This window comes from Amblyomma maculatum, chromosome 5 (assembly GCF_055883805.1).
Source record: "Amblyomma maculatum isolate TAMU_Amacu chromosome 5, ASM5588380v1, whole genome shotgun sequence".
Taxonomy (NCBI): domain Eukaryota; kingdom Metazoa; phylum Arthropoda; class Arachnida; order Ixodida; family Ixodidae; genus Amblyomma; species Amblyomma maculatum.
Window position 1 is genome coordinate 116,461,626 of NC_139348.1, and position 14,181 is coordinate 116,475,806.

Consider the following 14,181-nt stretch of genomic DNA (forward strand, 5'->3'; position numbering starts at 1 on the left):
TCAAACACACTTGAAGGTATGTTTTGATTCAGTGATGTTGGTGCCCTGAGTGTATGTAACTTGTTTATACTGTGCTTCTCACTCACTAGCTAGCAGTGTCTAAAGACACTGTTTTATCTATCAGTGCACTGAATGTACTCTAATTGTTGCTCTCATTGTAACCTCGCAAGAAAGGTCTGCTCTGTAAAAGAGATTTTGTTTCTGAATAATTTGTGGGCTAGATAGACTCTTCCCTGTGCTGCTTTGCTGAAGGTAGTTGGGAAATCCTTTGCTGACTTGCTCACTCTTTGTGATTATAGTACCCGATGGTCCACCTGTACAAGCACCTGCTCCCTGAGTTGCTTCATCTAGCCTGCGATGCTGACCAGGTGGGCGACAGTTATCTGTGTGTCATGATGCACTCATTCTGTCTTTGAGCATTGCACTGTTTTTGGCTGAGGTAGAGGAAAACTACAGAAAAATCAGTGTTTCTTTTAGCCCACAGAATGCATGTCTTTGCCTTAAGAGTACCATTGTCCATAAGCGTTCACTACTTTAATAGCTAAGCTTGGTAAGTATGCTATCAGGCCTAATTCTCGTGAGATGGTGATCCTTTAGGAGTTTCTCCTCCATAGCACAGTTCGGAAGTGTCTGGTTAATGTGGACGAGGGTGGGGTTGGGGGCTTACCCTATTGCTGCCCTAAAAACTATAACCTAGATGTCATTCTGTGTGGTTGCCTCCTCGTTTTGTATTTTTCCGTCGTTGTCTTTGGGCAAATGTTGTGCAAATGTTTGAGTTTGCGCACTGGTTGAAGTGCTCTGTTGCTGGTCCATTAAGGTGAGTATATTCTTGCGCACCAAACATGCACTCATCATGTTTTGATTTGGTGGTAGTGTACCATTCATTGAAAAGGTTTAAATGTTGGGCTAGTTGGCGTTCAGGCTTCACTAGCATATTTTTAGAGCAAAAAGACTGGACAACAGAAAGACGAGACTGAACATGGGCACTAGGCATAAAGTATGCAGCAGGCCTGTGCCAGTGCATGAATTTTGTTGACCACTACATTTCTTGCACCAATAGTGAGGCACATTTTCTTCTCATATCAGTCATTGACAAACTTTATCGCAAACTGCCCATGAAACCTTGGAAGCCTTTTTTATCAGGAAAGGGTGACAGACTTATATTAACGACACATCTGTTGTATTGTATAATGGCGAGATGTATTTCCCCTCGCATCCGCTGTGATTTCTGCAGTAGATCCGGGTTCCTTGTTAGGCTGCCCTGGCTCAGGCTTGTTGCATATTTATATGCTTTGTTCTCCCGTCAATAAATCAGTTGTCAGCAGTGCTCGCATTTGTCTTGTCTTTCTGTCGTGCTGTTTTTCTGCGCTAGAAATATGTTTGCGAAGTACCATTCATTGATGACAGCAAAATAGACCCAAGAGTCTGACTGAAGTGCTTTTTTTATATTATTCAAGTAAATATTTCATAACATTTTGGTGTATGTGTTGTTGAAGTCTGTCAGGTGTGTATTGTGCACAGCTTTGCTTGTTACATATGCTGAGGCATGGTTTGAAATTAGTTTTTCAGTCAAATAATAAGCGTGCCCCCTGGGAAGCCTTTACTCTTCCCAGATTTATCCCTCCCGAGTCCAAAGACAAAAGCTGTTGTTTCATTAAAGGTCGAAGCCAGCCAGTAACCAAAAGATTGACTGCACCTGTGGCACGGAACTTCCGAGAGTGTTTGTGTTTCATGGTTCTGGATAATTACTCAGTCTCAGATCCCACCTAATCTATAGATGTCTTAATCGTGATTCTCTAAGGCAGTCTACTGGCTTTATTACTTGGTATTCGTCTGTGCTGTCCCCATAGAGTACTGCAATCTGACGAACACTGGAATTGAGTAATTTGCAATCTTGGAGTGTTCTCGTCTTTCACCGTCATTCAGGTCACGCAGAACCTGTTCCGGCCACTGACATTGCAGCTGATGCACTGGTTCAGCAGCAGGTCGACGCGGGGAAGTCAAGAGAGTGCGACCATTGTGGAGTGTCTTTGGGTGAGCCTCTCTCCAACAGATGGGGACTTTTGTGTGTGCATTTTGTTGCTGCAATGTTTTTCTGGGAAGACTGAAAGTTGAGCTGGTTGGCGCAGAATCATCATTTGAAAGGTATTTCGCGAAACTAGAGCCGAAAGAAGTCACATGCAGGGAATAATGCTGATTTGCGATTGGTCTCCTGCTATCTTGGCAGGTAGTTGCTCAACCCTTCAGTTATACAGAAAAACGAAAAATGCACAAATATGTACACTAGAGAAACATATTTGCTATGTATAGTGCACTTTGTATCCGTGAAGAAGGGGCACACTCCTCTTTTCTTGCTTTGTTTTTGTTTTATTGCTGTAATTCAGTGCACTAGATCAGCTATAAGGTGTATCATGGTTTTGGTCATGATCATGGCCCTGCCTGGGCCCAAATAAAAGTCTGCAGTATTGTGTAAATAAATAAGGCGAAAGCCTTTCTTTGCTGACGAGTGACGTGGACAAACCATGCCGGCAAAACTTCCCACATTAACTGTCAATCATCCGTTGTATGTAATAGTACAAAATTTGGTATCAAATCTAATTTGAGTATGGCCAGCTTGACTGTGACCTCCAAATTTGGATGGGCCACCCCCTAATATATAGCCCCTTTGACACCAAAATTTAATCTCATCAGAATTAAACCAAAATTGCGGTCTAACCTAATTCTAATACATATGACCAGTTCAGTGAAGGCCTCCAAATTTGGATGGGGAGCTCTGGACCCCCAAAATTTGACCTCGTCAGAAATTGATCAAAATTGGTGTCTCACCTAATTTGGGTACGGCCAGCTCAGAGATGTCACAAATTTAGATGGGCCAGCTTGAAAATTTGGCCCCCCGGACTCTTCGAAATTTGACTTCGGATTTGACCATCAGAAACGGCAACTAAGTAATGGTACTGAGCAACGAGAGGCAGTACTAATAGCTTAACTAGGCATGGAACCCACCATGCTTTCACAGTTCTGCATGTAAGCAGACTAAAGTGCACTCCTGTAATTTTTACTTGCATTGTATAAATATGGCATATGAAAATTTTGATGCTGAATCAAACTGTGCAAAGGAGACATAAATGAATGCAGCAAGGAGTTCAGTCTTGCTGCCCTGCCACGGGTTTGATGGTTTCTGCGTGTTCAGAAAAGGAAGCAGCTGACTGTGGATTTGAAAGCAGTTTTCTCTCTATTTTGGCTGTACGCATCGGTTTAATGCCAGCGCAGCGTCATTAGCAAGGCGCAATGCATGTTAATCGTGTGCGATGTTTTTCCTCTATAGTCTGGGCAGAATCCAGTGATATGGAATACATATGTTGCGCAGGTTGTGAAGTGGATGAATATGTATTCTTTTATATTTAGTTTGTAATATGTTTGTACTACTTTTCACTCTGTTTTGAATTGGCTCAGTTTTAGACTCGACTATAGCTTTTTTTTTCTTCCTTTGCTCCTGGTACATATAAGAACTGAATGGAATTCATGACAGTGTTGTGGGCTAACGTTGTCTGTGCAGGACACAGTGACACAGCTGCAGGAGACGACAGTGCGGGACTTTGCAGCTCAGTGCCTGAAGGAGTTCGTGGCATGGAGCATCAAGCAGTCATCTCCTAAGGTAGGCAATTTTTAGCACTAGGAACACTCCCCCTAAACGTCTATTGTAATTATACAGCATCACTGTGATTAAACTTGATCTCGTTCAGTAAGTTACGAAAGTGACTGTGTTACGTAATTTTGATGTGAAAATTACTAAAGGAAAAAAAAAGAACCTTGGTACTTGCCTTACAAAGGAGCGGTGAAGCCAGAGTTTTGTATTCGCAGTCTTGTCGGGAGCTCAAACACTAACCGCATGGCTCTTTCCATTTTTTGTGCTTATCCAGTCTATTAATCTTTGTTATTCTTTTTTTTTTTTTGTAGTCATAGCCTTTTCCTAAGTGAATAAAAGCCATTTACTAAGGTTTTGGTTATCTTTGGTACATTAATGATTGTTTCAGTGGAAATCTGCACCGTTTTGGGAAACTTCATAGAATGAATTTGATTACTGTTTTTGTTAATAAATGTTGTTGACCATTCTGAGCTCACCTTGGTACATAGTAGCTTTGCTTGAAAACTTTGTTGGGTCAGAAACTTGTAATCCAGAGGCTGCCCCAGGTTCCGTTCTGAGGTAACGATAATATTTGTCCTATTGCAAAATGTGCTCAAACTCCTCAGCTTTTCTGTTGCTTCCTGATGAGTTTTAGTACTGATGAGTTTCTGTTTATTTTCTTTGCTTATAAGAAGTGCCCCGAATCATGGACGGTTACTTCTGACATTAGTATTTTCTGCAAAAACATAATGTTGTGAACAAGTTTTCATCAGTATTTGTATTCACAGATTTGAAATTTTGGCTGTCGATTTGCAGTGCTCTCATTCCCATCTTTTATTTTTAACTTCATTTACCAAAAATGCCACCAAAATGGCATCAAGTGAGAATGCTGCACAGAAGGAAACTACTTGTATATGAGCTGTTTGATGTCATTCACCTGAATAAACACTAAGTGTTTGTTGAAACCAGCAGGTTTATAGAAGTTGATGGCCATTGTTTGTACAGTGACAGCTCATTAATTTAAACTTCAGTAATGAAATTATTGAAAGGTTAGCACTGTACAACTTGGTCAGACCAGGCTTCATTCAGGCCTATGTGTAAAAATGCCCTTTAATTTAAGCGTGAGTCTGTTGTGTCATCAGTGCCGTGTGTACATTGCCTGGGAAAAGGCACGTGGTGCACCGGCTCATAGAGTTGATAACAGCTATGCTACGGAAAGAGCAAGATAAGGGGGGGATGCACAGGTAGCTTTGCCTCTTATGGAATGTCTAAATGGAAGAACAGTACAATAGGATTTACTGCTGAAGAGAGGGTCAAAAAAAGGTTGCAAAAATGGATACTAAACCAATGCTTTTCTCCAGTAGAATAGGAGAAGCTTGTTTCATGATATAACACATTTCATGTGTGAGCAGTAACTGTTGTGGTTCGTAGTTATACTTTCACAGCACGGCCATTTTATTCATTGGTTTCACTTGATTATTATACATATAGGCACACATAGCATATCTGTATGTCATTTTGAATGCACCTATCTTAATGTGAACTTCTGTGAAGACAAACAAATTTTTATGCTCCCTTCGAATGCATCGTAGTGGGAGTCTACTGTATTTTGGCCCTTCGCCAGTAAATGTGAATGTTTAGGAGTTAACGGTTTGTCTTCATGGATCTCACTTGTGCTACACATCACTACACATCACATTGACTGCAAGATGATCGTAATGCTGCCATATATCACGCTTGTGCTGGTTTCTCGACAGATGGCAGAGGATTTCGACGGCAATGAACCGGCGGGCAAATTCAAAATTCACAGATATTTTATAGTTGGTTCAGAGGAAGGGAAAGGCGCAGTATCTGTCACACTTGTTTCTGTGGACACCTGAACCGCGCCGTAAGGGAAGGGAAGAAGGTGGGAGTGAAAGTGGAAAGAGAGAAAGAGGAGCCGTAGTGGAGGGCTACGGAGTAATTTCGACCACCTGGGGATCTTTAACGTGCTCTGACATCGCACAGCACACGGACACCACTTCGTTTCGTGTCCGTGTGCTGTGCGATGTCAGCACACGTATACTCAAAATCTGTCTGCAAGGCAATGGCAAAGAATGCATTTCTTCATTGAAATCATCAATGTCATGCTAAAAAGAGACTAAACCTGTGCCCAAAATTCAAAATCAAAACTGTACCCAACTCGACTGCAGCCTAAGTAAGCACTATGCTTATGTTTCACATTACGGTTGTAGAATGCACTCAACACTGAACGGGCAGTTGCCATGTTTGAGGCCACCACTTGCGAACGTGCCAACTGAGGGAGTTGCTTTGGCATTGTCATTCTCTCAGGAGTTGGAGAAGAGCCCAACCAACGTGAAGTCTGTGCTGAGACGCCTATGTAGTTACTGTCGCCACCCGAGTGCATCCAAGCGCCTTGGGGCCGCGCTCGTTTTCAACAACATCTATGTCCTGCTCAGGTATTCATCTCTTGCCTCTCACTCATCTTGTTATCTTTGCCGGTATGTAGTCATTAAAGGAAAGCCAAAGAAGGCTTGAAAAGTTAAGGCTGCAGTAATGAGAAATGAGTCATGAGATTGTCAGGGGTTTCGGAGATTGGGAACTTTTCGCAGTAAGGACAAGAAATTTTTATTTATTTCTTGTCCTTACTGTGAAAAGTTCCCAATCTCCGAAACCCCTGACAATCTCATGACTCATTTCTCATTGCATTGAATTCACCTTTTGCATGACCCCAAGCTTTTGTTGTGGGTCAGAAAAGAATGCAGATAGAGAGAAAAATTGTGAAAAAGTGCTGGTGGGAGGACATGATCATGATTTTTTTATGGGCTTATGTGAACAGCAGTTTTTTGGTTTCAATCAAAAGTAGTTTTGTTAATACTTTGGGTAGCTTTGCTAGTAGTTATTGTTGATGTAGTTAGATTCTAGGTTGTAGGCCTAGTATAATGTGGCCCTAAAGAAAAAATAAGTCTTCCCAAAAATTCTAGTGTGTATACTTAATAAAGCTGGAGCAGCTCATGTTAGACTTCATCATTGCAGGGAGGAGGAGTCCTTGGTGGATATGTTCATTCTGGAGACCTTGGGCTATTTTGTAGACAGCTTGAAGCTTGCCCATGTCGACGAGAAAACCATAGGTGAGTTGTGCCTCGTGGAGCCATGTAGTGCTTTCAGTTGTTATGTGTTGTATTAAAATTAGGTGTATAGATGTTCGTGGTCTCAGAACAAGGGTTCTTAAAAATTTTAACATCAGAGAAAACCCTGCTATAAACAATTACTGCATGGTCCGTTAATGTAAAGGGGTGGAAAAAAAAAAGGGGGTGGGTGGATATTTTAGGAACCCAAAAAAGCATTGCAAGGAACCAAAGAGTTCTTGAACCAGTTTGAAAACTCCGAAGTCAAAACATTGGTTTATGCATAGGCAATGATAATGAACTCATTTCATCAAAGATGCATTCATAACGAAGTAAGTACAACAGGAACAATTAGTTAAATACTTGTAACTATTGTATTTGATGTTCACATGTTCATGTGAAATTGTGAAGATGGGAGTGCCGGAACTCACAAACTTGAGATTTGTGAAGCATTCATATTTGTTTATTGTAAATTTGCTGCCTCGTTGCGAGTTGTGAAGTTGGTGCTACTGCGACCACACTGATTGTGTTTCCTTGCTTGTCTGCCAGGTTCAAGAGAGCTTTGTTGCCGGGCCTTGGACAACATCCTGCGGATAGTCAGCGTTAAGAGTGCTCTGCTGAGCGGTACAAAAAGCAAGCGACGATGGCCATAGTTAGTGACCCTTTTGTCTCACAGCAGTATGTTTTTACCGGAGCGTGGGAAAGAGTGAGCCGAGTGCGTCACTTTTTATTGCAGCAGCAGTTAAAGACAGGTTTCCTGGTCTTGCAGCACTGGCGTTCACATTGTTGGCATAAAGCGAAGGAGTGTAAAGAGAATGGGGAACAGCATACAAGGCATCATGGGCCTGCGGCGCCCTCTGTGAGCGGCAGTGGGAAGTAGTGCATGCACCATGTTCCCTTGCTTTGTAACCAGACTCAGCAACCCAAACAGCTCTCTCAGAATCTCGCATCACACCGACATGGTAACCTTCAGTGTAGATTTAATTAATGTGCGAGCATTAGATCTTGCCCCCACTTCGGAAAAAACTCTGTTGAATGAGGCCACTGAGGAGCTGTGAAAGAAAAACGAGCTATAAATAGGTGTGCAGATAACGAGATCTGAACGCGCAGCCTTTGGATTGGGAATCAAGCACGCATCCCATTAATCTGCCGCCACACATGTCATGGGAGCAGGAAAAGAACGTCTTTACTTGGAGATGGTGCCACTTCCTGTGGCAAAAAAAGTTGGCAATGAGCAGTGTATGCGTATTATCATTTAATCGGCACACCAGTCACTTGTCACCTCTTTGTTATCACATTGGCAGGCCATTCTTTTTTCATTCTCCTTCTACTGAAGTCGCATGTTTAAATTGACACCATATCTTGAATATTCAGCAATTAAAATGTATAGATAACAAAAAGAGATGAATTTATCGGAAAGCTAAGTACTCTGGTAATCCAGAACTTTGGCCTAAGCTGAGAGAAATGAGCAGAATCTACAGAAAAGCACTAAAAGAAACAAAAAAGAAGTATTTCAACATGGAATTGCCTTTAATGTTGATAAGCAATCCTAAAGAATCCTGGAGCATTATAAACAAACAAGGGTAATCAGTCATATCACTTCACGATTCGCAATCAAATCCAGTTCCAACTACAAGCTGCGCTGATATTCTAAATGACACCTTTGGAAAGGTCTTTTCATGCAGTTGAAATCTAACTACTCTTAACTATGACTGTCACATTGAATTTTTGATGTACCCTATAAGGTTTGATTACTGTGGAATCATTAATATTATTGACGACTTAAAACTGAGTTCATCTAGCGGGCCCGACAATATCAACTCTAAAGTAATGAACACTAACGTCTACACAGCTCTCGGGTTATCTAAAATATTCCAACAGTCTCCTCAGCCTGACATGCTACCAGAGGACTGGAAGATGGCTAATGGGGTTCCTCTCTGTAAGCCTGGCGATAAGCACTTGCCAGCCAATTTTCGTCCAATATCTGTAACTAGTATATTGGCTGCAAAATCGTGGAGCATGTCATATATTCTCATCTGGTAAGGTTTCTTGACGGCAACTCATTTTTCACCCTCATACAACATGGCTTTAAAAAGTTTTTTCTTGTGAAACACAGCTTCTTTGTATGACTAATGACATCCATTCTTTTCTAAATCTTGGTTTCGAAGTCGACTGCATTTTAGATTTTTGTAAAGCTTTTGACAAAATGCCCCACAACATGCTCCTGTATAAACTCCAAAACCTTAATATTGACCCTAACATACTGGCATGGATTGAATCTTTTCTTACAAGTCGTTCACAATTCGTGCATGCGAAAGGCTTTAACTCTTCTTCAATTCCAGTAACATCTGGTGTGCCACAGGGCTCGGTTCTCAATCCCGCATTTTTTTTTGTCTACTTTAACAATCTACTAACCAATCTTTTATCTTCCATAATGCTCTTTGCTGATGATTGTGCTATTTATCGTATAATTAAGGATACTCATGATGTCTATAACCAGACAGAAAGGGTAATGCTCATGAAGAATGCGTTATCACTAGCTGTTGTTAAATTACTTGTACAATGTTCCTATCAAATTTTTTTTCTCTAATTGATATTACAGCTGCTATTGCGATTTTCAGTTGTACTCTTTTCTACCACACCCTGCATGGCCTTGCCTTTTTTCTTCTCTAAAGTTTCTTGTGCCCTCGATATTTTTTAGCATTATGAAATCTGCATTTTCCTTACGCCTGCTCTAATTTTGTGTAGTGATGTTGCAGGAAATTTTTTCTTACTCGCATTATTTATTATGGTATGTTAAATAACCTTTTGTGCATTGCTAAGTCATGTGAAAATCTGTACCGCTCACTCCCTCTCTAATGCTCTCTGCTTGGGCCACGAGAGAATGTTAAATAAATAAACAAATAAATAAATAGCATGTATATTATGCATGGCTTTTAAATCAAATTCTGGCAATGCTGAGATATACGTTGTTGCTTGGAAGTGTTGTTTCTTGCTTGACAGCTGGGATACGGTATTGATTGTTTTTTTGTTTTTTTTTTTTTTTGCGCCGTTGTTTTTTTTCTTCCTCACAGTGGGAACGGTGAAAGCCAGTCGGTCACCCTGTCATTGGTCGTAGAGTGGCTGCTATTCCAGACCAGCTGTCCACAGTCTGACTGCCGCCGGAAGTGTATGGAACTCGTGTGGACCCTTGTTCCCAGACTCCCAGGTGATGTGCGCGCCGCCTCTTTTCAGAGTCTGACAAAAGCTCGTATCGCCGGGTGTTGAATTCGTGTCCGAAAGATTTGGAAGGGGTTTGCTTCCCTTCACAAGCCTCGTTCACTGCCATTTGCGAACTGTTGCTAATGGAGTCCTGTGACGGGAACAAGGTTTCGGGTAACTGAAATGTGTTAAGGGGTACAGATAACAAATTGAAGTTGATCTCTATCAATATACTGGGACATTCTAGCAATAAAAGAGACTGCTGTCGCCGAGAGTGAACCTTTCTTTAGGCTGAAAAGCAGCAAAGAAGAAAATGCAGGTGTCACCATCATCATGCAGTTTTGCAAGTAAAATTCTTGAGCCAACACTGATTTTTCAGCATGGATGCCAGAGGCTACTCTACAGTAGCAGTTCTTTTGAAATGGCGGCAGTCTGTTCTTTCTTGCGTAGATGTCACCAGTTAGAATTGGCTAATAAATGTGTTGTTTGCTGCTGGAAAAAACGCTCATATTACTCAAACCAAACGAGAAAACTCAGTGCTTAATGAGGACAGTAATCCAATAGCTCTTCAACCGTTGTCTCTCTTGGTCTTTGTTCTCTTGTAGGGGTGTGCGAAAATTGTAATTTTCTAATACAAATCAAATACAAGTATGGGAAAAATGCCTTCAAATGTCAAATCGAATATCTAATCAGGACCTGCATAAAACTGTGTGGCGCTGTGATATCACTGGTGAATACAGTAATCTCTCTTTAAGTCAACCTTCATGGGACTAGAAAAAATCTCTATCACTCTGAAAAAATTGCCACAAAACATTACAGTAATCTCTTGTTAAGTCAACCTTCATGGGACTAGAAAAACTCTCTATCACTGTGAAAAAATTGCCACAAAACATTTTCATCACAGTAACTTCATTAAAACCTGCACGATTGCTGCCTGCATTTGAGATAAAACTGAAGTGAGAACAACATTTTTACCCAGTTTCATTAAGTACTACTTTGATTTGTGCATGCTGTTGGGGAGGCCATCCCTCTTTACAAAATGTGATGTAGCCGTTATGTGAAGAGGGACGTTCCCAGCTTGCCACTCTACATGGTCAAGCATTGAAATGAAGCATACAGTGATGTGAAACTGTAGTGAATTCGAACATTTCTGGTGTATTCAGCAATTTTGAAATATTTGGAAATTCTGAATATCAGTTTTCTGAATAGGAATGCGAATTGCAAAAGAAAAAATATTCTATCTGTATTCGAAATTTATAATATTCGCACACCCCTGCAATAGTCATCTCATTGGAGAAGGCAAACTTTGTACGGCTGCTGCTGAAGGCATTACTGCGGTGATTTGGAGACAGAACTGAAGTGGAAAAAAACTTTAGGGCATTACATTTGCTAAATATCTGTGTGGAACTAAGGTAATGTTCAACAGCCTCGGGAAGGAACAACAGTTTACATTAGGAAGCGAAATACTGGAAGTAGTAGGCGAATATGTCTACTTAGGACAGGTAGTAACCGCAGACCCGGACCACGAAAAGGAAATAACAAGAAGAATACGATTGGGATGGAGCGCATTTGGCAAGCACTCGCAGATTATGACTAGCAGCTTACCGGTATCGCTCAAGAGGAAAGTATACAACAGTTGCATCTTGCCTGTACTCACCTATGGGGCTGAAACGTGGAGGCTAACCAAGAGAGTTCTACTTAAGTTGAGGACAACCCAGAGGGCTATGGAACGAAAAATGGTAGGGGTAACATTAAGAGATAGAAAGCGTGCAGAGTGGGTCAGAGAAATAACTCAAGTTACCGACATTCTAGTAGAAATTAAGAAGAGGAAATGGACATGGGCAGGACATGTAGTGCGAAGAGAGGATAACCGATGGTCGCTTAGAGTAACAAACTGGATTCCAAGGGAAGGAAAGCGTAGCAGGGGTCGGCAGAAAGTTAGGTGGGCGGATGAGATTAAGAAGTTCGCAGGGGTCAAGTGGATGCAGCTAGCACAGAACCGGGTTAAGTGGAGAAATATGGGAGAGGCCTTCGCCCTGCAGTGGGTATAATCAGGCTGATGATGATGATGATGTGTGGAACTGTGTGCTTGGTGCTAACACTGGTAACTGCAGACCTATGTTCATTAGGCACTTGAAACTGACATTGTTTCTGGCTTCACAGTTTTCTAGGAGAGATCAGTTGTAGGTGGTGTTACGTTTTAGATTTATTTGAGGCTAGCTTTGTGTCAGGAGAACCCACTATAGTAAACTCAGATAAAGTAAAGTGAAAGTGGAGTCTGAGTTCGCGTTCCGTAGATGACTACATTTTTCCCCCTTTATAGTAGACTTATTTAGTGAAAATTGGTTATAGTAAAGGGCCTCTGGTCGCAGCAACGACGTCTCATGAAATGGCTTCGCCGCACGCGTGCTACCTTGGATCTTAAAGCATTATTTTTTATTTTTTTTTTGTAATGGCTTTACCACTATGCTGAGCAGCACTCAGGGGAAGCAAACTTTACGTCGGCCTTGGAGCTGTGATGGAAAGCATACAGCGCATAGGAAAAAAAAAAGTAAAGCTCTCTACAAACATGGAAAGAAGGCAGCGCAGTCCATTCAGAAAGTAAGAGAGTGTAAAAGTGCGGTGAAAAATAGGGAAGGGAAGAAATGGCTGAACATTCATAGCACTGTACAGCACGAGGCAGTGGTGGAAAGAAGTGGAGGCGCAGCGCGTACAGTTTTTCAGTGCTTGACTGACACGTGCATTTCTCATCTATTGCCTTTTAAAAGACAGAAACAGCAGAAGATGATGCTGCTTTGCAAGGCTTTGATTTTCACATGAAGTCAAACTCGGCTGTATTCATAGCCACATAACCCTCATGCTTAAGAGGTACAAGATGTACTTCCACAAGATGTAAACAAAGATCTTTTAACTGAAAAAATAGCATGAAGAAACAATAAGAGAGAGATGAAAGGTATTTTAGAGTGTTTTTTTTTTTTTTCTTTTCATTAAGCAACAAGATGTGTTCAGTTAGTAGGCACCAGGCAGCATCTTCAGGACCATGTCATCGCCAACAACTGATATAGTAAAGACCCCGATATAGTAAAGTCTTTTGCCAGTCCCAGTGACTTTACTATCAAGTGGACACCTTTTCAGCTTATCCTCTCCATTTCACGAAGGCTTCATCTCATTCATGCTCACTTGCCGCGAAAAACAAAATAGGGCTCATAAAAATAAAAGCAGAGCAGGGGTATTAAGTCAAAAACATAATTTGGTGATGCATTCTGTGAAATATTTCTCATCTCTCTAGTTTGAAGATATGTTTTTCTTTAATTTTTTAGCCATTTAATGTAATGACAGTTACTTCTCTATTATTTTACATCATTCCTTGTCGTTAAACGCAGAACAGCTGTTTTGCAAGGATGACTGAGTCTTTGTTTCTTATTATTGTGCTGAGTTTATTTGGTAATTGTTATTGGAAAGATAGGTTGCCTTCTGAACTTATTTTGCTCAGACTGGGCTATGATTAGAAAAAAAAAAAAAAATGCCCTCTATTGCGTTTGCTTCTCGACGTGCAGGGTCTCCAACTCACAGCAGCTACATGGCACAACTGCTTAAGGCCAATGACAACTCTTTCTTTATTGAACGGTAAGCTTACCTGACTCTTTTTTTTCTGCTCATCTTTTATTAATTTATTCGTGCCTGGGCAGAAGACGTTGAGTCACTAAATGAAGGACAGTTTTGTGTTTTGCATGAGAATGTTTCACTACTTGGTTGTTTTCAAAGCATTAATTTCCTATTTGCTACCTTTATTAATTGCTCGAGAAGCTTAAATGAAGACACCCCGCACATTTGCCAGCACATCTTTCTTTTTTTTGCTATGTCTACTAAGCTTGTAGCTTTTCCTGTGTGAGTGTCTTTTCTTCAATTTTTTTTCTATAGGTTTAGAAGACACCTCATTCACATTGCGTAGGGTACGCTACATCTGAAATTCAATCAAGCATTGCTACAGCAGAATCTGAGTACTACGGACCTCGTGGGGTTACAGTAAATATTTGTTCCATCTGAAGTTCACATTATGTGAAACAAATAATATCCCGGAGATTGACGACTCCACTTCCAGAGCTTTCACGCAGGTATCCTCTCGGTTGCGGTATTATTTGTGGCTTCCATTCAGTGTTTGTGGTGCATACCATGCAACTAGTAGTTATCGCATTGCCAGTGTACGAGCCCTGCACCGCTTCTCAC

At 41.1% G+C, this 14,181-nt stretch overlaps 1 protein-coding gene across 1 annotated transcript in view; it reads left to right on the plus strand.

Annotated features, from left to right (window-relative positions):
- The window catches only part of LOC146189297 (DNA-dependent protein kinase catalytic subunit-like), a 143,676-nt gene that overhangs the window by 36,486 nt on the left and 93,009 nt on the right, over positions 1–14,181 (plus strand). Inside the window, exons 25-32 of the mRNA XM_084604157.1 lie at positions 300–368; positions 1,927–2,034; positions 3,557–3,655; positions 5,957–6,084; positions 6,662–6,756; positions 7,303–7,405; positions 9,828–9,961; positions 13,512–13,581. Of these exons, the coding sequence (XP_084460283.1) occupies positions 300–368; positions 1,927–2,034; positions 3,557–3,655; positions 5,957–6,084; positions 6,662–6,756; positions 7,303–7,405; positions 9,828–9,961; positions 13,512–13,581 (806 nt within the window). The remainder of the gene's footprint in view (positions 1–299; positions 369–1,926; positions 2,035–3,556; positions 3,656–5,956; positions 6,085–6,661; positions 6,757–7,302; positions 7,406–9,827; positions 9,962–13,511; positions 13,582–14,181) is intronic.